Genomic DNA, 23,828 nt, shown 5'->3' on the forward strand with positions numbered 1-23,828 from the left:
GGCCGGAGGCAGTCGTGTCACACTAGTAACGCACGGCGTTAAATGAAAATGTCACACCAAAGTGAAACATCGCTTTGAGGCAGAAGCGCTGTATTGTGTTCTACATGTGAGGTGAGCGCACATTTACCTTGCCCGACTTTCATGATGACTTTCATGGCTCGGCTCTTGCACACGCCTCCCTCCCGGTTCTCGAGGCCCTCGACTGTACCGTTGGAGGTTGCTGGAGGGTAAGAAGGAGAAAGTGGGGGGAAAAAAAGAGAGGGAGAGAGAATGAGAAGAAGTGGGAGGACGTTGATGGAGGGTAAAGAAGAGAAAAGTGGGGGTGGGGGGGGGGGGGGGGGAGAAGATGACACACCGGTTAATGAGCACGTCCATAACGCACAGAACTAATCAATATTTACGACAAGCACTGATTAGCTGTTCCAGTGATTAGCCGTTCTCATCCTCAATCAACCGCCGGCTTCTCTCAACGGTGTGTCTCATTAACACAATAAAGTGAAGTCAAATGAATGGAACAACATTAGAGTCTACTGAGGGAGGTGGGTGCTGAGGTGAAGAGAAGAAACATGGTCAAACCTGCGTGTGTGTGTGTGTGTGTTTCTACTTGTGCATAGTTTAGCAGTGAGGCATGCCAGCAAGACTTCCAGCTGCTTGCCAACTCCTCCAGCAGCTTACTCCCTCTGAGCCACATGTGTCACTACTTGCTGGTATTGCAGCGAGCTAAATGCCTCCCTCAGTGTGTGTGTGTGTCCATTTTTATATTGGTGCATGTGTGCGTGTCAGCCTCTCTGCATTTGTTTCAAAGCGCACGCTCGTTCCCTAAGTTGAGCGAGGAGCTCAGGGTTGAGGGCTGTTTATTCAATGTCACATTCACTTCAGACACCGCGATACAATTGGCCGTCTATTTTAGGGCCCATGATAATGACCTAGGGAGACAGAGTGTGACTCTGACCTTAACACTGGGCAGCTAAGCACACGGCTGTATGCGTGCTCGAGTGTGTGTGTGTGTGTGGGCATGCGCCTGTGTGGGTGCATATGATGGCAGCTCTAATTTTGGAATTCCCCAAATGATCTCCATCTCCGCTTAGTCTGCTGTTTCAACTCACTCCCTTCCTCTGAAATGCTTTTGTTTCTCTTCCTCGCATTATCCGTCTTGCTCTCTCTTTCCCTGCTTTTTTTCCCCTCCGCTCACTTCATTTAGTTTTTTTTAGTCTTCTTTTTTTATCAGCACTATCTGGCTCTACCCCTCCCCTTCCCTCCCTCTTAACTCAATGACCATCTCCCTGGGTGATTGCCTCAGATGGCACCCTCATTATGATGAGATAGTCTTGGAGAGGCTGCTTATCTAATGATGACACAAAGAGAAGCAGACTTGGCAACAGGCAGGGGAGTTGGGTGGATCCAAACAATGCACTACAAACACGGCTGGCACGGTGCATCAGTGTTTCTACACGCGTTCCCCTGCTAGAAACTGATGTTGTATCGCTCTGTGTTGAAATTTGGCTCCGGAGCAACGTAAAAGCTCATCTAGCTGATTCATGTCCCATCACTCCTAAGTGTTATTAATGTTGACATTTTGTTGCCCTGTGGGATTTCAGCTTTGTGCTTCGGCAAAATTGAAGAAAACCAAATAATGAATTGCACTAATATTATGCTACATTATCAGATCGCACTCAAGAGTCGGCGGCAAATTTACAACGAGAACCACAACATTTTGTCAGCGTGGCCGGAGAACTCGATAATTTGCAAGAAGGATTGTGATAACATCATGTCAGGGGCTCTTTGGCAAAATCCCCCTCGCTGTAGACTCAACACGACTGAGTGAACCGGACACCGAAATATATACGAGGGGGCCAGAGGAGCCCGGCGCTGCGCAGGACCAGAAAAAAAATAAGAGCGAGAGAGACTTGAAATTTACGTGGGGCATTAATGTGAAAGAACACTCACGACTAAGTGAGTCTTATGATTTATGTAAAGTCTACACAGGGACTGTGTCTCTTCTAAAGGGAACATTCAAAGACAGTGAGGTGAACAGGCCTGTTTCCAGTCTTGAAGGCGCACACCCGTCTCCCAGCCCCCGAATGGCCCAGACGCTGCCACAAGTGCTAACCTCATCCTGCCATTTTCCACCAAATTTCTTCTCTTCGTTCAATTTTTAAATTTCCAGGGCAAGGTTATACAAAAAAATGAGCTCTTTGAAGATCAATCTCAAAGGCGCTTGAATAATCTGACTAACAGTGAGCTTCATGCTATGAATTTTATATCCTCTCCAGGAGAGCAAATCTACTCAGTGTTAACTTACTCCTGTCATCTAAATTAACTATTCCTTCAGGCTGGCTGAACGGGCCTGTGCAGTACTGATGTGGCATAATGATAAGTTGCCCCTCTGGGGCCTCTGTTTAGCCAAACAACTGAGACTGAAAACAGAGCAGGATTTATAAAGAGATGATTGCTTTATATGTTGTTTGCATTCAGGCCATTTAAAAGTCAAATAATTCAGCCCTTTACTGTACCAGTGGAAACTCATAATCCGATTAAATGTGTCCAATTTTAACCACATTTCCTTATGTGAATCATTTTTAAGTATTATTCAAGATGGAAATCAACTAAAGAGACAACTGTTGAGCGCATTTAAAAACCTGCACTAAATCTCGAAACTCGCACACCGTTAAGAAACGTGCATTCCTGTGTTGCTTGATATCGGTGCATTCACATCTATCATGTCAAAGATCAGAGGAAAAAAACCTGCCAGCCATGTTTCTCAGAACCCCCAACCTTACTCTGCAAATAAAGACATACTGCCAGCTTCCTCCTCTTTAAATCTAAAAGCCTTTCGCTCATTCTATCACTTCTTCCTCTCACTCAATTTGTCCTCCCCTCTTTAACCCTCCCTCTCTTTCATTTCATCCCTCGCATACTGACGTTAATCCAAATCTGGATTTTCAGATATTAAAAGGCCGACGGTCGTGTCGCATTTTGGAAAGAGGAAACTGGGGAATTGGGTCTTCCCGTGTGTCTCGGGCAGAGATAAAAACACACGGGGATAAAGGAACGACAGCATGAAGAACAAAGAAACTCCCAGTCTGCTGCTAATGATTTGGGGGAACAAACTGTTTCAGAGTGCAGCGGTTCAGAATACAGAAAGAGCTGGTCATTGCATGAAGGAATGTTGCTTTTTTTTAATAAAGCCGACGGCTCCAAAGAATGGCTTTTGTATGATTTAAGGCCCTTTTTGTGGGTGTGGATCACTGGCCACAGAGTGACTAGTGGGGGGAACAAAAGATCTACAGCTGCTGAAGTCATAAGAGAAACCAGGTGCCAAATGTTGATGTTGGGAAATATCGACAGCACGAATGTATCGGCCAAGGAGAAGCATTACGGGGGGGGGGGAGAGCTGGCCTGGAAGAAAGGCTCCCGTTCCAACGCTACACACGTACAACTACTGCACACATTACCTAAAGCATAACCCATTAACATGCATATGTGAATGTAGGCGCTTGCAAATACACCAGTGCACACAGACTTCACAAGGACATACAGGGTAGAGTGGAAGGGCTGCTCCCCGAGGTGCTCTGAAGAGAAGAGTGGGAGAAGTGTGAGAGACGCACCACTGACTGGCCAAGACAACGCGAGCTAAGGCTAGAGTGCGAAGCGGTGGTCTATATTTATTCTCAGGTCTGCTAAATGAGGTCACTCAGGTGGTCCTGCTGAATACATTCCCCATCTCTATCATGAATCATCTGCTGCTTATTATTCCTGTCCAGCCCGGGGGGGGGGGGCTTGCTTTCATACAGCGCAATGGGCTGTGTGTCCGCGAGTGTGCGTAACGCTGCTGTGTGTGTGTCTATGCGTGCAACATCTGCCCAAAGCACCAAACCAGGGGATGGATAGAGCCCATGTGACAGACAGAGAGCAGGTTGTTTAATGAGAAAGTGGATGAGAGGTGACATTCATTGGCTACCTTTCACACACACCACCGACAACACTCCCCACCCCCCCACTTCCATTCTCTACAGCATTCAGACTTCCACTTAGACGAGCTGAGCAGGCACTGGGTAGTCACAGTAACCACCAGTAATAATGTCTATATTTTCAAAAAAAAAGCTAAATACATAAACAGGCACAACCACAATCTGATCATTTACACTTAGCATCAAGGAAAAACACCAGCACAAAGAGCTTTTTCATCAATTTGAGGCAAAAGCAGGGAGCTAACGCAGCTGTGGCAGGTATGAGTGTCTGCATCAAACAGAGCGTCACAGCAGAAATGGCTATTTCTCATACCTGCGACTTTCCTATCTCGGCTTTTGTTTACATTACCGAACCAGAATCAAAGTGGTGAGAAGGAAAAGAGGGCCTATTTGCACAAAATATTTCACTCCTGAATAAGCACAGAGAGGGTTAGATTAGGTTTATGCGCCTGATTCCAGAGATAACCCACCCCAGCAGATCTGGCATGCATGCAAGAATGCATGCACACACTCACACACACTCTTCCACAGACACAAACACAAAGTGAGGTTGGCAGACTGGAAATAATACTGGGGGATCTAGATGTTTGCACTTTGAACCTTTTCTAATCCTTAGTATTAGGGCATGGCTAAAGCCTGATTATGGTGGAATGAAATGGATCTAAATAGATGTCCCAACCCATCAGCCTTCCATTTCTTTGTCCTAGAAATAGAAATGGAAATAAGTAATCAACCTCCAACCTCTCACTGGCCGACTCTCCCACGTAGCCTCCTCCGCAGGTTTGGCACCAGCAAAGAAAATTCATTCAGACTTTTCACATCATCTCTGATGAATTGGGTGCTCTCTCAGCCTGGCCGAGGCTTTTTTTTTTAAATTCCCGTGTTTCTTTTCAGTAATAAAACCTGACAGACAATATAAAATAGTGATATCTTCAACGCTAGTCCCGCGCATTTTTTATGCCATTTTGGAAATTCAATATTGAATTTAGGTTAGAATGAATGTGGTTTTGAGTAATGAGGGTGGACACAGATGATTTTCTCATCTTCACATTCAAAAGCTTTTTTTTTTTTTTTTTTACAATTTACTCTTGCAAGCATCACCATGCACCAGCTCTGGCATTACCACGTGCTGTCTGCTCTCAGGAGCCACTTTGCTGAGGGTACAGAGAGCAGGTAGCAGCAGCGTTAGAGACGAGGTTTAAGGCTGGTTAGCGGCCCAGTGCACACAACTGTTGCTTAGCTCACTGCTTCAGTATACAGCCAGAGGGGGAGCTCCTCTCCTGTGCCCTCATTAGAATCCTCTCTCTCTCTCTCACACACACACACACACACACACACACACACACACACACACACACACACACACTTGAAATGGTTGCAAGAAATATATATACAGACATGTAAGAACTTGGGCCTACAGAAGTGAACAGAGATGATGCATACACTCACACACACACACACACACACACACACACACACACACACACACACACACACACACACACACAGGCTGCCTGTGTAGCCAAAAGATCAGGCGGGACTTAAGAGCTCCTCCGGCACCAAAATTACAGGGTACCTCTAAATCCTCCCAGCAGAGAGCACTATGGGATGGCGCAGGGTGGGGGGAGGATGAGGATGAGGGGGTGGGTGAGGTGCTGTGGGGCTGTGAGAGAGGGAGGTGAAGTGGAGAGGTGTGTGTGTGAGCACATGTGTGGTGATCAGGGAAGGGATGGAAAGAGGAGTGCGTGCAGGGGTGCGAGGAGGGGCGGGAGACGAAGCTGGACATTCCGAGAGAGTGTGCGAGCTGGACAGGGGTGAGATTTGATCTGTCTGAAGTGTGCGTGTGTAGGGGTTTGCAGGATGGGTGTGCGTGCATATGCCGGTGAGGGAATATGGAAGGAGGTGATGAAGTGAGGAGTTGAGAAGGAGGAGGAGGAGGAGGAGGCAGGCTCCGTTTGGAGAGAAGAAGTGGGAGGTGATCTCTCTGTGAAGTAAAGGAAGCATATGTGTGCTGGATTGTGTGCATCTGAATATTTGTGTTCATTACTGTGTGTGTGTGTGTGTGTGTGTGTGTGTGTGTGTGTGTGTGTGTGTGTGTGTGTGTTTCGGCCAGCTTGCTTCTCTCTCACTCACACTCAACATTTCTCTTACACTCTCCCCTAAGTATTCAGTTGTGTGTGTTTTTTGGCTTGTGCAACTGGATCCATTTGAGTAAACTGTGTGAGTGTGCACATACATTTATGTGCATTGGAGCTCACATTTGTAAAAATGTGTACAGATGTCACTGGGAATATATATGACTTTTGCAACTTTTTTATTGAGTGTGTGTTTTATGTGTAGGTGTGTGGTCCTAGATTATCAAGACAGAGGTACGGCATTATGAACTTCCAGCTAGCCCTACAGGGTAAGTGCTTCAAGGCTACTTATGACAGCTTTTAACCTCTGCAGAGGACCTGTCAGCGGCTCCCAAAGTGTCTGTGTGTGTGTCTATCCTTGGAATGTGTGCGTCTCTACAAGACTCCACAGCCTGCAGTCACAGAGAGCTTCTGCATCATTTAGCTGTGGGTGTCTGCGTGTCACCTCTACACTGGATCCAGTGGGGCAGAGTTTTTACACCACTGCACTTTCCACTCTTCATTTCCCAGCTCAGCATGCTACAAAACCCCTGTGCTCCCACACAGCATCAAACTTCCCCTCGTGTCCGCACACACACTTGGATGAAGATAGAGGATGTCACTGTCCCGTGCGCGATCACAAGTAGTCTGCACACACATACACACCGCACACCTACACGCAAACAAACAAAAAGTAGGCACGCGGTGCAGGGCCGTCTGTCGGATCGGTAGGAGATAAAGGATGCAGAATAACAGGAGGACCTTGGGGAGCAGGGCAAGTCATCTGTCTCAAACACGAACAGACTGAGCGCGCTCCAACATCACATCCTGAACCTCTCTCTCTCTCGCACCCCACCCAGCACGAGCGCACGCAGACACATCCAAGGCGCACAAATTTGCAAACACACAGGGAAAACAAACGCGGCCTGCTCAAAATGTGCAAGCATGCTTCAGAGCCTGAGCCCACACAATCTGACAGGTGCACACCGAGGGAGTGCAGAATTCTGAATGCAATCGATTGTCACAATAAAACTGTGCAACCCAATGGAAGGCGAGGCTTAAAGCTCCTAATACTATAAGATGTTGCATACACTATTAAAAGTTATGAGAAGCAACGACGGCGCCAACAGCATTCAATATAAATTTAATAAACCACGCCGACAACTACAGTTAAAGCCTACCCACAGCTCCCAATGCTCCCAATATGGGGCATTTTTTAGATATTGGCTATTTCAACTTTTACCAGTTATTTTAGCTATAATATATTCTGTTGTGTGGAGAAGTTGCCAGTAGCCCACACAACCCTCCCTAATGACAGAGTAGCTAATTGGCAGTAATGGCTCTTTTCACCGATATCATCGAGCTGCAGCCACAGAAAACCTCAGCAGTTTAACACTAATCATTTGCAGAGAAACAACTGGGGGGGAAAAAGCCTGAAGTAGTGGCCTGGAGTAACTCTCTTTGCCTTAGATGACCAGCATCTATAAATGTGTAATTACACAGGCTTAACCATTTGAAAAAACAGACAGTTGTGACTGTTATTTTTCTTTGTTTGCTGTTGTTCCTTGTCAATAAGGTATGTTTGTTTTTTCCTAGGTACAGCCTTAGTGGGCGCACACACACATTGTTCACCTGTTAGTTTAGTGTATTCAAGGGTGCTACACGAGCCACGGGTGACACACCTACACAGACACACACACACAAACACACCGTTGCCTCTGAACTCCCCCAGCAGACAGCGCATCATTTGACTAATAGCAGCTGAAATGTTGCGTGTTCAGAGAAATAAGTAGAGGGGAAAGTAGGTCAGAGAGAGAGAGAGGAAAAAAAAACTGGCATTTCACCTTCCTATCGGTCCGAGCTAAAGGTTAGCAGGGATGCTGCACATGCTGGGACACACACGTGTGCGCACACACGAGCTCTCTAAAGCTAAAGGTTAATATGGTTCACATAGGAGTTGCTGAGTTGGTGTTTATCTCGGTCTTAACCATTATGTCTGTGTGCACAAGGCTTGATTGCACGCCTGTGTGTGCAGCTAACAATGAGCATGAGTTTCATCCCTGTTAAAGACAGAAGCCAGTTCTGTATTTGCTGTCCCGTTAATCCCGCCGGAGACTCGGTTTGCTTTCTATCGCTGTCATCTTCCAAATGTCCATTAATCCACATTAACAATCCATCAACATGACTTCTAACCGCGTATTTCAGTTCAAATCTTCATTCGACTGATAACATCCTCACTAACTTCTAATCTGTTCTAATTTGTTATGAGGAACCTTTTTTTCGCAGCATGAATGATCACTTCAGGTTGAAATAATAATAAAATTTAAAAAAAAAAAAAACCTCCCTTCAACATTGTTGCAATTTCATTTGGTCATGTTCACTCTGGGAAGTTATGCACAAAGAAATGGAGCATAATATTCAATTTTCATTCTCTATTAACTGTCATTTTATACAGGGGGGGGGGGGAGCTGGGGAGATGCCAAGAGAGATGGCAGGCAAAATAGACAAGTATCTGTTGAGAATATTAAGAGTAACTGCCCTGAAATGAGCGCCTCACATGAAATGTGTCAAAAATCGTAAAGGCGGCGATAAATCAGAAAGTAAAATTCAATACACGGGATGAATAAGGTATACCAACAGGGGATCTTCAGAGGAGAAGAAGTGGTTTGACGTGTGAATTTTGTCCACTACTAAGCCACGCATTCAGACTTTTATTTATTTTATGTTGCGTATTAAGTATTAATGTTATGACTGTTAGCCCATCTTGAGGAATTAAACTAGCAAATGAACATTTGGCTGTGTGAGTCATTTAAATGAAGCCAGTTTTGGGACAGATACCATTATCCATAAGAAAAAAAACAACTGGGCATCCTTTACAAAAGTCAGAAAAACGTCATTTCTGCATTAATGGAAAAGAACGGCTGTTTCTTATCCCACACTGTGACCATAATGAGGGAACCACTGGTCTGAAGATATTCAGCTTTTCTCAAGTTTTGTCCTTACTGTTGACATGAGAGCTGATTACTTCACAGGCTGCAAAGGACAAGGTCTAACTGCGGTTTTATATGCTATAACTGTGAGGGACACCTTTTCACTATGCCTCAAGTAGAAGAAAACTCTTTCCATAGCACACTGCTGCCTTCTTTGCACAAATGTTAAATGCATGAGGAGCACATTTTTATTTGAATGCACTAAAAACTGTTTTTCTCCAAAGCAAATGCATTAACAATGCTCTTGCTGAACGCTGAATCCATAAATTGTTTTTGCAAAACAAAACTGCAGCAATCTGGCCTCATTCTTATTGTATTGTTAAGGGGGGGGGGGGGGGGGTGTACAACACTGATTATCCTATTATTTCTCTCATGAAAATGCCTTTGTATTTAGCTTAGCCTACTATAAATCCCAGTGGTTATGTCCTTAAAAACATCCCGCAGCATCCACATTAGTGGGTGGTAGTGCTATTGTGAGGTTGCACATGTGTAATCAGGAGGCAGATGTACAAACAAGGTCCCCCAGTAAGCTCGATCCTCAGCAGGATGCTCATTGAAGTTTTTTTTTTTTTCCTCCGTCCTGCTTCATTTGTACTGCTAATCACACGAGGTGAACCGTGGTTCACCCGCTAAATCCCGACAGATGATAAACCTGATCCTCGCTGTCTTTTCTCCGGCCTCTGTGGTCGTCTACAAAGGCCGATATGGGACTCTGGACTCCAGAAAGGAGTCGCCCTCCTCGATCCACCTCTGAGGGCGCACGAGCCACAAATCAGCCCACGCTGGCTGATAAAAGAACCACTGGGATGGATCGGAATGTGGTGGGAGATAGCAGTGTCATGTCAAAGGCCGTGAGGGTCCAAAAAAACATAGACTAGCTCTAGGAGCCATCTTTGAGTGACCTTGCCGCGAGAGAAACCAGAGGTGAAGCAATGGAACACGTCGACGAACTCGACGTTCACTCACGCTGACGTGTACAAAATGTTTGTAATGCATTTACATTTTTAAGTGTGCGAGGCTCTCGTGTGTCTGTGCGGCTCTCTTATACCATATCCATTCATCCTCCCCCAAGAGAGGAGCTTCATTTTCGCTGACCTTTTCAATACGGCCTCCAGAGGAGAGTTATGACAGCTGAGTGAGCCCGGTGTTTCTCGGCACAATAACACACATCAAAGATGGAGAAACCAACAAACAAACAATAATTCCTACTGCAGGCGCAGCGTTTCCCCTCTCAAACAGGCGATGCAAAACAAACCAAATGAGGCAATCTAAGTGAGAAGAAACCGTACCGGTGGACGGGGAGGATGCAGAGTCCAGGCACTGACCCAGGTGAGAAAACTGCCTTCAGGCTAATGATGCTGCTTGTATAATAATCAGGTGTGAGCAACATCAAAAGGGAAAGATTCAGCTAAACGTGGATTAATTGTTACAAGATGTCAGAAAGCAGCTTCCATCAAAAAGCGGAGAGATATTACTCAATTAACGACAAAAACAACCCCCCCGAAAAAGAGATCCTGCAATAATCAGCGACTGGAGCTTTTTCTCGCTCAGTAACTAACTGATGATGTGTTGCAGCGATGGAGAGATTATAATGTAAAGGCAGTGAGATAGAGGGCAGAGAGAGAGATGTCAGTGAAAGAGACAGAGGGTGTACTTGTGATGGAGGACAGAGTCGACGTCGGTCCATCTGTTGTCCACAAAAACAAAATCTGCAAAAAGCAGAACAAAGACAGACAGAGAGAGGACAGTGCACAGGTGTGTGGGCGTGCACGTGTCCCTGCGATCGTACACGTGTGTGTGTGCCCGCATGTGTGAATTTTTGCACATTAACGTGTGAGCCTGTGTGCCTGGGCCCTGGGGGAATCTCCTGTACCTGCTAACATGGAGGCGACTGAGCAAAGCTGACTGCAGCTAACATGCAGTGTAAAACGCACACGGTCAAACCTGAGACACATGGTGGCACATGGGCAGATGGATTATATATTATATACATATATATTTTTATATACATATATATATGTACATATGTTTATATTGGGGGTTTTTTTTGTTTTTTTTTTAGATATATAGCAATATTAAAGTGGGTGTGGGGTGTATAATGGAGCTGATGTGAAAAGTACCAGGGCTCCAAGCAAGGCTCCAAAACCGCAATTCGGCTCCTCGAGCATTGAAGCCAGGCTTGCAACACAAGAAGCAGGGAAAGAAACACGCTTTTTCCTCCCTTTCCCCCCGTTAACCACCCAAATAAAACCCAATCAGAAAAGCACAGCAGACCACAGAGAACATGCTGCTGATTACATCCTAATATGCACAAAGGCAAGCAATTGACACGCATATACAAACATGCACAAACACAAAACACACACACTGATTACATCCTCTCTTTCTCCTCTCTCCTGATCCTTGGTATCGTTTACACGGTAAAGACGGCGCTGATCGAGGACCAGTGTTTTTTTGGCACAGGCCAGCAAAAGAGCTCAGGAGCTTAACCTCTAGTCCGATGAGCGGAGAGAGACTGAGGCTCAGGATCCCCCACCCCCCCACCGCCCTACCACCTTGGTGCCCCCAAGCACAAATAAACAGCTACAACACAGACAGACACACACAAAAATGTCTCGCTTACTCGAAACAGTTTCCTGAAGAATCTGTCACTGTGCAAGAGGGATGGGAGAGGGTGGAGGGGTGATCTAAGGAGGAGAGAAAATAGGTGGAACAGCAAAGGCGGATGGAGAGGTAGATTAAGTTGCACGGAAGGGGGTTGGAGGGGGGGAGGAAAAGACGAACAGAAAAGAGACTGAGAGAAATTGGACCCATGGGTTTGGGGAGAAAAAAAACATGTACGAAATCATCGAGTCGCTGCGAGAGGCGGCGCGAGCCTGAACTCAAAACGCAACACATATTCATTTGAAGACACGTTTCTTTTCAGCATCCATCCATCCAAACAACCAATCGTCGTGGCACCCGTGCACAAGCTCCCGACAGCGTGCACGCTTTTCACTCGTGGGACAGCTGACTGAGAATATCTCGTGCTGAGCTACAGCACAATGCATACAGCAGCTTCTATTAGGCAAGCAAATCTGTGGAGAGGGAGAGAGATGGAGGACGGATGTGTGCGAGCAGATTGTGTTTTTGTGCAAGCATCTATTTGCAATCTAGTGTGAGCTTATGAGTATATATATATATTTGAATTTGCTTATGTGGCTTTGTGCTTATTTATGCCTGTGTGTTGGGCGCGCATGCATGCACGCACACACAAACGCACACGCCTCTTGTGTGTTTGTCTGCTCCTGTTACTGTGTTTGTGTGCCTGCGGTCGTGCTGGAATGGAACACTGCCGCTGAGCTGAATTCACAGAAACGGGTTTGGTCCTGGCCTGCAGAGCAGTATTTAGACTCTGTATTTATGCGTCGGACAACCACAGCAATCTCTATCACCGCCTTGTGATTCATGTTTGTTTGCTTTGCTCTGTGTTGATTCGATTCCATCAAGAAGTTGCCCCCCTCCCCTTCTATCTCGTTCCCCTAAAACTCTTCCCACAGAAATGTTCACGCCATACCCGGTCAGAGTTTCATCAGCCACCCGTCATCGGAGCTGACCAAGCACGCAGTGGGTTTCCATAGCGAGGATGCGACATTAAAACTAACAGCCTCTATAATTATACATCCATATTTCTCCGATGAGTTTGTGTAAACAAGTCCGGGCTCCAGCTCGGGGGAGGCGGACTTCTTGGCAGGCCCTGGCTGAGGGTGCCACTGAATGGCTGTCGGAAAACAAAGCCATTTCAGAGTGTGCCTTGGAAAAGACAAACCGCTGTTCTAGGGATGGTGGAGAGGCAGAGCAAGCTCCATCTGACAGACACAGAGCTGTGATTTGAGCTCAGTTATTGGCCAGAGAAGAAAGACACTGAGAATATGTGTTGTTGGCAACGCAGAGGGCAAACAACCTCAGACAATCTCTGATGGAAAGGAAAATATGCATTTCCAGAGTGTTTTAGATTACGGGCCTTCATTGTTTTATCCCGTGTTTCTGCTTACGTGTTTTTTTTTTTAAAGCAATACGCCATTGTCCAGTATAATTTGCCTTATGGACATTGACGCTCGTCTTTCCATGTCCTACATTTACTTTTCCTAATCATCGCGGACTCCAAAAATGCAGCTAACCAGCAGTCTTAATATGCCTCTCCTTCTTTTTGCCTGAAGCTATTTTAGGGGTTGTACAAACCACAGAGGTAGTTTCAGCATAGAGGATGAAATTAAAACAAGCCCAGGAAGCCACGTTTGACAACTGAAAATCGCTCCTGGAGAAATAGTAATTCGACAAATGAGTTTGTGCTAGATGAGAGGGTTGGAAAAAAAACTAAAACAAAACAAAAAAAATCAACAGTGTTGTTGCTTCTGAGTCAGCTCTGCGGTCTCTCGTGGCCTCTGTGCTGAGAGGAGATCTAAGATAGCGGTTAACAAAAACGACTTGAACAGACTTCCCACAGCACCTGCAAATGCACACACACACACACACACTCACACATATAAAACTTTGAAACGTGAGAGCAGAGGACGGATGGTTTAAGGGGTGGAAACAAGGAATGACATCGCAGGAAAGAGCAGAGCGCGAGGCCTCGCATCCGCGCAGGATAAAAATATTCTAATAAGATAAGCGCGGAGCACAGCCGAGGAGGGATGAGTGTCTGCGTTTGGGGGATGCACGGAGAGGACTAATTGAGATGAATACATGAATATATCAGCTTCATCTAGAAGCAACGGGTTCAGTCGTAACCAATGGTTACCATTCAGTTGTACAGTCACATGAGCAGCCCCCCCCCCTCCACTTACCAAATAGCCCCCCCCCCCCCCCCCCCCCACAACCCTTCAATGCCCCCCCCCCGCCTCCGACTCTAAACAAGCTCCTCTGTAATAAACGAAAGGCAATAACCAGCGACAATCATGCTGTGCCTGCTAACCCTCTCTGAATGTAATATCCAAAGGAGAGCTAGCAGAGGCGGCCCGGATAGATTTGCAAAGCAAGCAGAAAGTCATATATTACACTGGCACTCTAATAAACACTGGGCTATGTTCACTCACGGGGGGAGGGTGGTGGTGGTGGGGGTTAAATCTCCTTAGTCCAGGCCATGATGCTTCACCGGTGATAACCTGACCTGTTAGCGGGGTTTACTTTTGAAAATGGAATCCTTTAAAGCTTACTGATTAGCCGCTTTAACCTGTAATCAGTAACATCAATGACAGTTATTTAGTCAATCAACAACTATTACTCTCTACGATCAATACTCAATAACTTAAAACACACACTGAACTTAATCATGTATGATTACATTTAAGGGTTACTCGAGGCATCTTTTGTGTTTTGCTTGTTTTACAAATGCTATTTATAACTTTTGAATCAAAAGGATGTTAAAACTGCTTCATTAATATTGCTTTTAGAGTCTTTTATGCTTTTAAACTGTAACGTTTTACAAAACAGGACAGACAGAAATGTTTGCCAACATTCCAAATTATTATTTCAGTGCCTGTTTCTTCAATGTCCACAATCTGATAAATATGCAATGAAACAATACAGCTTTTGTTCTCTACTTATAATAAGTATGTAGGAGAGGCCATAATTGATGCAAAAGGAAAATCCTACACGGAGCCTCTTGCTTGTAATTAAAATATTTCAGTGTGATTTTTACAGAGGGAGGCTACCAGATGTTAACAGTTATCATTTCTTGACAAAAAAATCATTTAATTGCCAGTTAAGAAATGTGCGAGTTATTTGCATCTCTATAATCTGACAATCAAAATGCCTTTGTGTAGTTTAAATGCTCCGCTGACAACTGCAGCTGCCTTGTTTCTGAGTGCCTGTGATTTGATTATGGTAATTTTATGTTAACTCTAAAAGATGACATTTAACACTTTTTTTTTTTAAATCAGATTACTGTTATTGCGCTACATCATAATCGAGCCACTAGTGTCGATGTATATTTATTTGGCTGTGTACGTGCCTTTGCATTTGTATGCGTGTTTCCAGCTTCCTGAAGTTGTGAACCTTGCATTAGTGCATGCGAGGTATGATAGAGAGTTTATGTCCTTGCATGCAAATGTGGGGCAAGGGAGGATCTTGTGATCTTCTGCAGCCGAGCCCAGGGTTTCATTCTCAACCTCCAACAATTCCAAGACCAAAAAAAAAAATTCTTATATATGCGAATGTTATCCAGGGGGAAGATGACTGCTATAGGTGGTGGTTGGATGGAGGGGTATTATGTGTGGGCTGAAGCAAAAAAATAAATAGAGATACTTATGTAGAGGAGAGTCCACATCAAAAAGCATATTATGAGGCGTGAGCAAAAAAATCATCTCAGTGTGTCAAATGCAGTTTGTCAGATGTTCTCGGGCAGTGATTTTCAAATACTGGATAAGCACCCATCTTTAAGTGTTTTGGGAGATAAATACGGGTCTTTCGTGACTGACTTATTCTCAGATGACAACAACAGTCTCTTTCTGTTTCCAGAACAAACAATCAGAAGGTGTTCCGACAGATTTATGTGGAAAGTCAAAGAAATAAAATCAGCTACACTGTTTGCCGTGAGCAGACATAATGTTTTTGGGCTTTTTTTTTTCCTCCTTTTCGGTTGCTCCCCCCCCCCCCCCTCCCCCTTCCTGCCTACTTTCTCTCTTTCAGTGGGGCATATCTTGTGGAGGTAAGACAATGTGTGCACCACTGCGGCAGCATTCTGGTGGGGAAGTCTGTGCGTGTCAGTGTCCATGATGGTACACTGTGATGGAGAGTGACAGCTGTCGGGAGGCATCAGGCTTACTCTGCCCCGCTACACGGGAAGAGGAGAAGTGCACCACGATAGGTTGCCTCCGTCTCCTGCCTCGTGGCCCTTTTTCCCTTATATCTAGCAGAGCTTTACCGGCCCGGTTAACCACTGCAAACGTCTAACCAAGCAGTCACGCTACATTATCTCAATGAGGAGCGAATGGGAGAGAAAATGAAGGGACTATTTTTTTTTGGCTCCTGCTAGGTGACATATAAAGAGTGCCTGTGTATATATTTGTACAGGCGTGTATGCTTGTCCTCCCTCTCTCTCTTACCGCTCTGTTGCTCATTTTCCCCATTATATTTCCTTTTCCTTTAAAAGCCTCCTGTCTAAAATCACCTCTCCTGCCTCTAACCCCTAAACGCGCCGCAGTCATTTTGCTCACAAACAGCTCGTTCAAAATCCACGTGTTTAGACAACGCAATGAAATATAACCAGTTTGTCCGCTTTTACACCTGGATGGGGGGTGGGAATGTGTATGTGTGTGTACATAGCTGGCATGGAGGGAACTGAAGGTCTGGGATTAAGATCAGTGCAGGGTTATCATTACTGACCCCCCTGCTGTGTTTCCGTGACCCCTTGGCCATGAATTTTGACCTTTAAACCCACCACGACTCCTGTAAGAGCGGGGCTGGGATGAGTGGACGGGATCCCCTGTGGTGATCACCAGAGTCAACACACACACGCTCACCATTTGGTGCTTACTTTACCCCAAACCTTTTGTTGCTTATTCTGCCCCACGGAAAGAGACGAGGTAAAGGATGGGAGTGGGGGTGTGCGAATGATAAAGGGGCTAACAGAGCCACGGAGTCAGACTGGAGGTCGGGTGTGGACAAGAAAAAGACTGCCAGTAGATTGAGTGGAATGTCCACTCCCCTGTGCGTCTTCTTCTGATCTCAAACGGTGTCTTTCCCGTCTGACCGTTAATCAGAGCAGATAAGCCAGGTCATTATACACAGAGCAGATTTACACCGCTCTGCTGGCTGACCGGACCACATTCCCACAGAGTCACTGGGATAACCTACTCACATCTTCTAGGCAGGGATAAGCTTGCCTAAGGGGGCCTCAACACACACACACACACAAACACACACACACAGTGCACTGCTGCACAGGTAAAGCAGGCGGTGCGTTCAATGCAGGTGCTTATTCTCTCTTCTCTTGCTCCCTCAAGGAAATGCACACATAACACACACACACACACACACACATATGCGCCAGCCACACATGGCCATTATCTAAATGATAGATGAAGTGTGTCATGGTGTATGCACAGGCTGCGGTGGAATAAATAAAACAAGCTTTTCCTGTTGCAAAGGACAACAACATTACCATAATACCAAGACAAATACTACATCCGATTACTGCTGACACGAAAACGTTACAGTATATGAGCCTAATAATGATCCACCATCAGGCTGGATTCTGCACGACCAGACTCCCCCGTGAAGGATTTACAACTGCTTCTGTGAGAAAACACTATGGAGAGAGTGTTAAGTGCTCCTAATGCTTACATAAAAAAACACACATCAGCAGGAATGCTGTTACGGAGCAGAGACACAAGAGAACGTTGCAGAAAAGCTCATTCGAGCTAAAGTAAAGCTGATGTTCGCTCAAACCGCAGTCGAGATGCACGGAGATGCATGTGCCATTAATAAAGTTCGCTCTAATATTTATGAAGACAATATGCGGAGAAGCTCTGCGAACAGCTGGTTAGCAAAACTTTGAGGAAGACGCCCAAAAATAACAATAAAAAATGCCCAAGGTGTTATCTGCAAGACATGTGGGCGTAATAAAGCTCAAAGAAATATTTCTAAAAGTCCACGAGATGCGTTGCAACAGCAGCCCACCCCTCTCTAAAAACGTCCCTTGATAACATCACAAGCTTCATGCTTCTCTGCATCCCCGTTTGTGAGGGGGAGTTCGCAAGTATCGATTAAACCGCTATACATGAAAAGAGAAACATATGTGCGATTTAATTTGTGTGTGTGGAGAGTGTGAAAAAAACAGAAGCCACTTGTGAGACTAAAATCTACACATCTGAACTTTTGAGATGTTTTATACCCAAAGTTACATTTTATACAGTTAAACCATGCAAGGAAGACTTATGTTCTTATTTGGGAAAAATGTAACATAAGGAGATTAATCGTGTTTTGTGAATATTTGGAAATATAAAAAAATTAATTATGTGTTGGATAAAACACTGTTATGTATCACGCCTCATTAGAGGAGACTGGTACTGGGTCCATGTTTTCCTGCAGTAATTTCTCATTGTGCCAGTCATCCTCTGGCATACGGCAGCTTGTTGCATGAGTTTAGACAGTGTGTTTCTAATGTCAGAGTCATCTCTAATAGTTTCAGAATAAATCACAGATGCAATGAAGACTTTGACTGACTGTTTTCTGAGACAAGATCAAGCAAAACTCGGCATCTAATTTTAGAAATGTTTTAAAGTCAGACAACTTAAAAAAAATAAATACTAACAGAAGATAAAATTAGAGCCTAAGTAAGCAAAACAAGGCCTTATTTTCCTTTATTAGCTCAGTATGTTATCATGTGCAGAATCCCATTAAAAAGACAAAAACAGCAAGTGTTTCATCTTTTTGCAGATTGAAATCATTAGCTCCTTCCACGATAAAGACGACATTTGATGACGTTCTGAAACCTCAGTGTATATCAGTAAACACGTGGTGATGGTGCAACTTCTGATGCACATCTGTGCTGATTCCTGCTTATGACAGAAACAGCTCAGTTCAAATAAGAGCTTCAAGAGTTCCTCCTAGTCGACTTTCAGACTGCAGAGCATTAAAGAGTGGTTCTAAACAAACATAATATACAGTAAAAATGCATGTTGTCTTTCGACTTTCCCGAATAAAACAAATTAATGTTGTTTTTTTGATACGCTCATGCACGATCTGCCTCTGCAGCTCGGCTGGCTTATCAACAGTTAAAAGATGTCAGGTGAGATTTACTGTTACCACCAAGCCAAAACTAACAATGAATGTCTGCTGCAGTCTTATCAGAGTGCATTTAAGTGTGAATCATATGCTTTATGTTTTTTTAGATCGCACCAGTGATAGAACTCCTCCAACGTCAGCCAGAAACTAAGGCTGTTGAAGACATGATAATCCTTGTGTTGAAGGACGGCAAAAGGACAGTGAGTTAATAAGACATATACAAACCAACCGCCCCTACATGTTAAACTGTTTGCAATGAAGTAAAGTACCTGAGATAAAACCCCTGTTTTCATTTCTCTTTGAAGGCTTTGAGAGTTTAAACTGGAGTTGCCAAGCCTCTTCTCATGCTGGCAAGGCTAGAAACCAAAAGAGGATCTATAATAGTTGCTTTAAATTCGTAATGATTTTATCTTTTAAATGTGTCAAAACTGCACTTTATATCTGGTTTTTCAGGTGTGAGTTTTTCAGGTAAATACAAATAATAAATGAGGTTTCAAGGCCAGATGCTCCACAGTCCATTCTCTGAATTTTTAGCAAGCTATATTTGATGCACAACTACTAACAGCTTCAATTCTGATGACTCGAACCTAGGGACATCCTAAAATCCCAAAACATGGCATTCGATGTATTTAGAGAGAAGCAGGAGGAGGCGGCCGACCGGTATTGGTATCTTCCAGGATTATCAGGACAACTTCTCCTATTCCATCAGGTTTAAAATGGTCCTGTTCATTTTGAAATTGCACGTTTCAGCCCAAGATCCCAAAAGTCTGACTTGTTTCTAAATCACCCCCTGTCAACCTTTTTCCAGGGTTCGGAGTAACAGGATTGAGGTTTTCTACATTCTCCAGGAGAAAGACCTCAAACCCACCAAAGAACCAGACACTGCTGTGATTCTGGATTTTCCGGCTCCTCTGACCCCACCTGTTAAACCACTGGTCATTACTTCAGTGCTAAATTACTCAACCAGACACTTGGGTGAAGCAGATTTACACAGCCAAGTTTAGAGGTAGATGCGGTCCCATCAGTTTTTTCCCCCTGCTGAGCCTCAATCCTTAAAGGAAAATATAGTACGTAAAGGAGCAGTCCAACCACGAGAACTCCTTCCAGCTCTTACACCCATTGCTAACTCTGAGGTAATTACTACGGCATCAAATTACACGAGCAGGAATCTGTGTGAAAGGCAGCAACCGCCACCCAGTACAGTGACAGACCCAGTTCCTTTGACACCCTCTACTAAAAGTCCTTTACTCATAGACAGACAAGTGAGGTTACAAATTAAAAGATCTGTCCTAAAGCCAACCAGAGAGCAAGACTCTGCTATTGTTCCAGCGTGACTGCAAAAATAGTCACCTATAATAAGGAAGCAGTAATAATTTATTTTGACAGTGTCTAAAAAATATGTGTAGGGGAAAGTTTGCACAATCTACAATCTTTAATTTTTTAGTAAGTAAATTTAACACTACACAAGCATTATTACTAAACAAAATATGGTAAAAGTACACATTAGATGGAAGGGCAAAAAACTTTAATTCTACAAGTTTGTAATTTCTTAATAATTTTCCAGAATATTTCCCAAAAATAGCTTTACAGTTTTACTTTACTTTTGGCACTAATTACAGAGAAAATACACATTTCCGTAAAAGAAAAGCTACATTTAAGCCCAAACTGTTCACTATTTATTTATCCTTGCAAACTGAAGTCTCCATATATGTTCAGCTGCCTCTCTGTGACAAATTTGGCATTATCGCACGCCCATCTGTCTGAAACGTTTCGCTCTGGTGATGAAAAGGTACGCTCGAGTTAGTGGAAGCGATAAAATAAGAGTGCAACAAATGCACTGTATTTTTGCATTTCCATCACGTAGAAAAAAAAAGAAAAAATAGTACTTTTTTATTTTTATTTTTTAGGAAATGGAATGAAATATTACCTCATATTATTATAATATAATTGCATTCTAATTGTTTATGTTGTGTTAAATTAACCTTTATTTAACTTCAATCAGCAGCGGTTAAATATAATAATATGCACACAAATGCACGTATGTAAAGTACATATACACACATACATGTTATAAAAGACTGAGGTCCAACATAATAAACTTCAAAGCTAAACAAACTAAAAACAGTGTATTAAGTCACTGTCACAGTCATCTCAGACCAAACAAGGGCAGTAATGTTCAGGCTTAAAAAGATTTCCAAAAGATTTGAAGCCTTTTCTTCTGTATGAGCTCGAGGAAAAGCTAGAATAAATAAGTCAACAGCTTCCTGTGCTTTTTTAAGACAGCTGGCGGTCAGTAAAACAGAAACAGACAAGTGTTTATTTTATTACTGACGTTTTAGCAAAAAAGCAATATTTAAACCTAAAACGCTGCATCTAGTGGGAACTGCAATATAGCTGTGTTGTTCTCTGTAAAACAGCAGTTTGAAAGAATAAAGTAGAATCAGGCTGAAAACTTTAAGTGAAATATCGAAACAGTGCCCGAGCGCAGAACTAAATAGCAGCAGTAAATCTACTCGGTGACTTTAGACGACTGCAGAAAATTCTATTTTTCCCACCACAAAAATGTAAAAAATAAAAAACCCAACATTCAGCAGTCAGTCAAGGTTGCCACTTTAAGGTCCCGTAATGATATGGAACATTTCCATCCTAAACACCTAATACCGCTCTGCTCTCTAGCTGCTGCTGTGGTGCTGCTGCAGCGGCCATTAAAATGCAGTTTTCCTAGGAAACTCCCAGGTGTGACTGTGTGTAACTGAGTGTGAAGCAGAGATTATTACTCAGATCGTTCAGTCGGGCCTCTGCGGTTAAATGAAGGTTAAAAAGCTAAATATCAACAATAAATCATCTTTCACGACAAACTTACAGGTGATGTAGTAGTTGACGTTCCTCTTGAACTCCAAGCCCATGTAGTTGGGGCTGAACTCCTGGAATTTGATGGTGAACTTGATGTCCTTCTCGGGTTTGTTACAGTTGACCAGGACGTTAGGATCGAGGACTGTACTGCAGCTCTCCGCCTGCTCCCTCTTCACCAGATACAACTTGTAGTATTCGTAGTCTGTCCCTTGGTCCGCTTTGGGACAGATGATATCCAGCTTGTCCCCGATGTCGGGGTAAATCACCAGGCCTTTTCCAGCCACAAACCTGAGAGTGGGGAGGGGGGGAGAAAAAGAAAAGAAATTGTTACAAACACATAAAAAACTAAGTCTGGAAAAGCAGCCGCATAATTCAGCAACAGTTTATACAGCCTTAATACTTTGAGCTGTCGGAGTTATGGGTTTAGATTTGTCTGGCATGGCCTTTTAGGCAGAGTGCAGTTAATTTAGCCCCGCAAAAACACTACATGTAGCAGCTTGACATTGTTCAGCATTAGTGTGTTTCACACAAATCCCCTTAAGTTCCTTCTCATACTTGGATATGAATCAAAGCATACCAAAAGTTTGCGAGAAGGGAAACAAGATGGCCTGACACAAAATGGCCGCCACAGAAATGGCCGTACGGGTCGGATTACATCACATTTTTGAAAAAAAGCTTCTTCATGATTTCAGATTTTTTGAGTTTTGGATAATACCAGCCTGTCGGCGTGGTATTCACATGGCATCTACTTCAGTAGCCTGCATCTCTGGAGGAAAACATTGTACCAGGGGTCTGCTGGGAGCTTACAGCTTCCCGGTTCATCTTCCCCTCTGCCGTGATCATCTACTGAAGGATTAAGATAATCCATCTGGCCTTACTGTACCTCTCCACCTCGCTCTCTGCTGCCAACTCAATCAGATCAGCTCTTGTTCTCCTTTATTCACTAAAGGTGGGGAACAGGAGGAGACCCAGTGTGTGTTTGTCTGTAAGTGTATGTGAAGAGAGGAGGCGGAGGGGACACGCCAAGTACTAAGCAGTATGTTTGGGCAGTGGTGTGTATGTTCATGCACGCCTGCCTGTGTGTGTGTGTATGTGCGGTCAGCAAAATGGGCTGAGGTTGCAGTCTGATGTGGGGTGGGGGCTGGACGGGCTGAATCATTGTTCTGGACTTGTTTGAGGCTTAAAATGTCAACATGGTTCAACTCTGCTGTCCCAGTTAGCCAAGCATTAACCCAGACAGCCGGACTGACCACGGGTGTGTTTATGTACGTGTACGTGTCTGTGTGTGTGCGTGCGTGTGTCATGGGCGCAGACAGCGAGCACAGCAGCAGGGCTATCTGCTAGATCTGCCCATGCCAGCGGATTTAAGCAGGATTTAGCAACGCGCGATGCATTTGTTGTTTTTTCTGATCCCTTGTGTTTTAACAAGACATCAGGGGTTGGGCCCCTCTCTGTCCCCCCCTCTCTCTCACAGTCTCTTCCCTCTTTTTTTTTTTACCCTTCACAGTGTAATCTCACCTTATCTACAGCCCCTCATTTCATCGTCACACACATCATTTCACCAGTAAATAACTGACTCCTCAGACAGCCCCGGATGAAAGTAGAGAACTGATGCCTGATAGTGTAAGTGCGCGAGTGTGGTCGAGCTTATTGGGGGGAGGCAGCGGCAACGGCGGTGGTGCTGCGTGATCACCAATCTTCTTCCTCTGATGATGTTAAACGCTGGCAAACACCCACCCATTGTAAGAAATGATCTTTTAAAAAGTCTTCAATCTTCAGAAGAACCCCCCCCCCATGAAAATTAACATGATTGGATTAACATTCATGGCCATTCATCTCAGACAGGGTCATTACCAAACATATGAGTTCATTCACAAAAGAGATATGAGATATAAGATAAGAGACATGCAAAGTGGTCGAAATCCTCTCTGTCAGCCCGGCTGAATATGATGTCATGAAAGCATGTGTGGGATGGTGGGTATGTGGGGGGGGGTCTTATACAACGCTTGGAAGCGGGTGAGACGTTATTTGGCCGCCATTGTCTGAGGCTCATTGGGGTGGAGGTTGAGGGGAGGGGTTGTGCAAATTCAAGGGCCGATAGGAGAGAGGGAACTCGGGGTATCCTTTTG

At 44.3% G+C, this 23,828-nt stretch overlaps 1 protein-coding gene across 1 annotated transcript in view; it reads right to left on the reverse strand.

The window, feature by feature from the left end:
• The window catches only part of efnb1 (ephrin-B1), a 60,564-nt gene that overhangs the window by 13,641 nt on the left and 23,095 nt on the right, over positions 1-23,828 (reverse strand). The window contains exons 2-3 of the mRNA XM_085420707.1: positions 21,710-21,987; positions 128-220 (exon numbers count right to left, since the gene is read on the reverse strand). Of these exons, the coding sequence (XP_085276833.1) occupies positions 128-220; positions 21,710-21,987 (371 nt within the window). The remainder of the gene's footprint in view (positions 1-127; positions 221-21,709; positions 21,988-23,828) is intronic.

This window comes from Rhamphochromis longiceps, linkage group LG2, assembly GCF_057381845.1.
Source record: "Rhamphochromis longiceps isolate RC_006_pf linkage group LG2, R_longiceps_female_GT1.1, whole genome shotgun sequence".
NCBI classification, from domain to species: Eukaryota; Metazoa; Chordata; class Actinopteri; order Cichliformes; family Cichlidae; genus Rhamphochromis; species Rhamphochromis longiceps.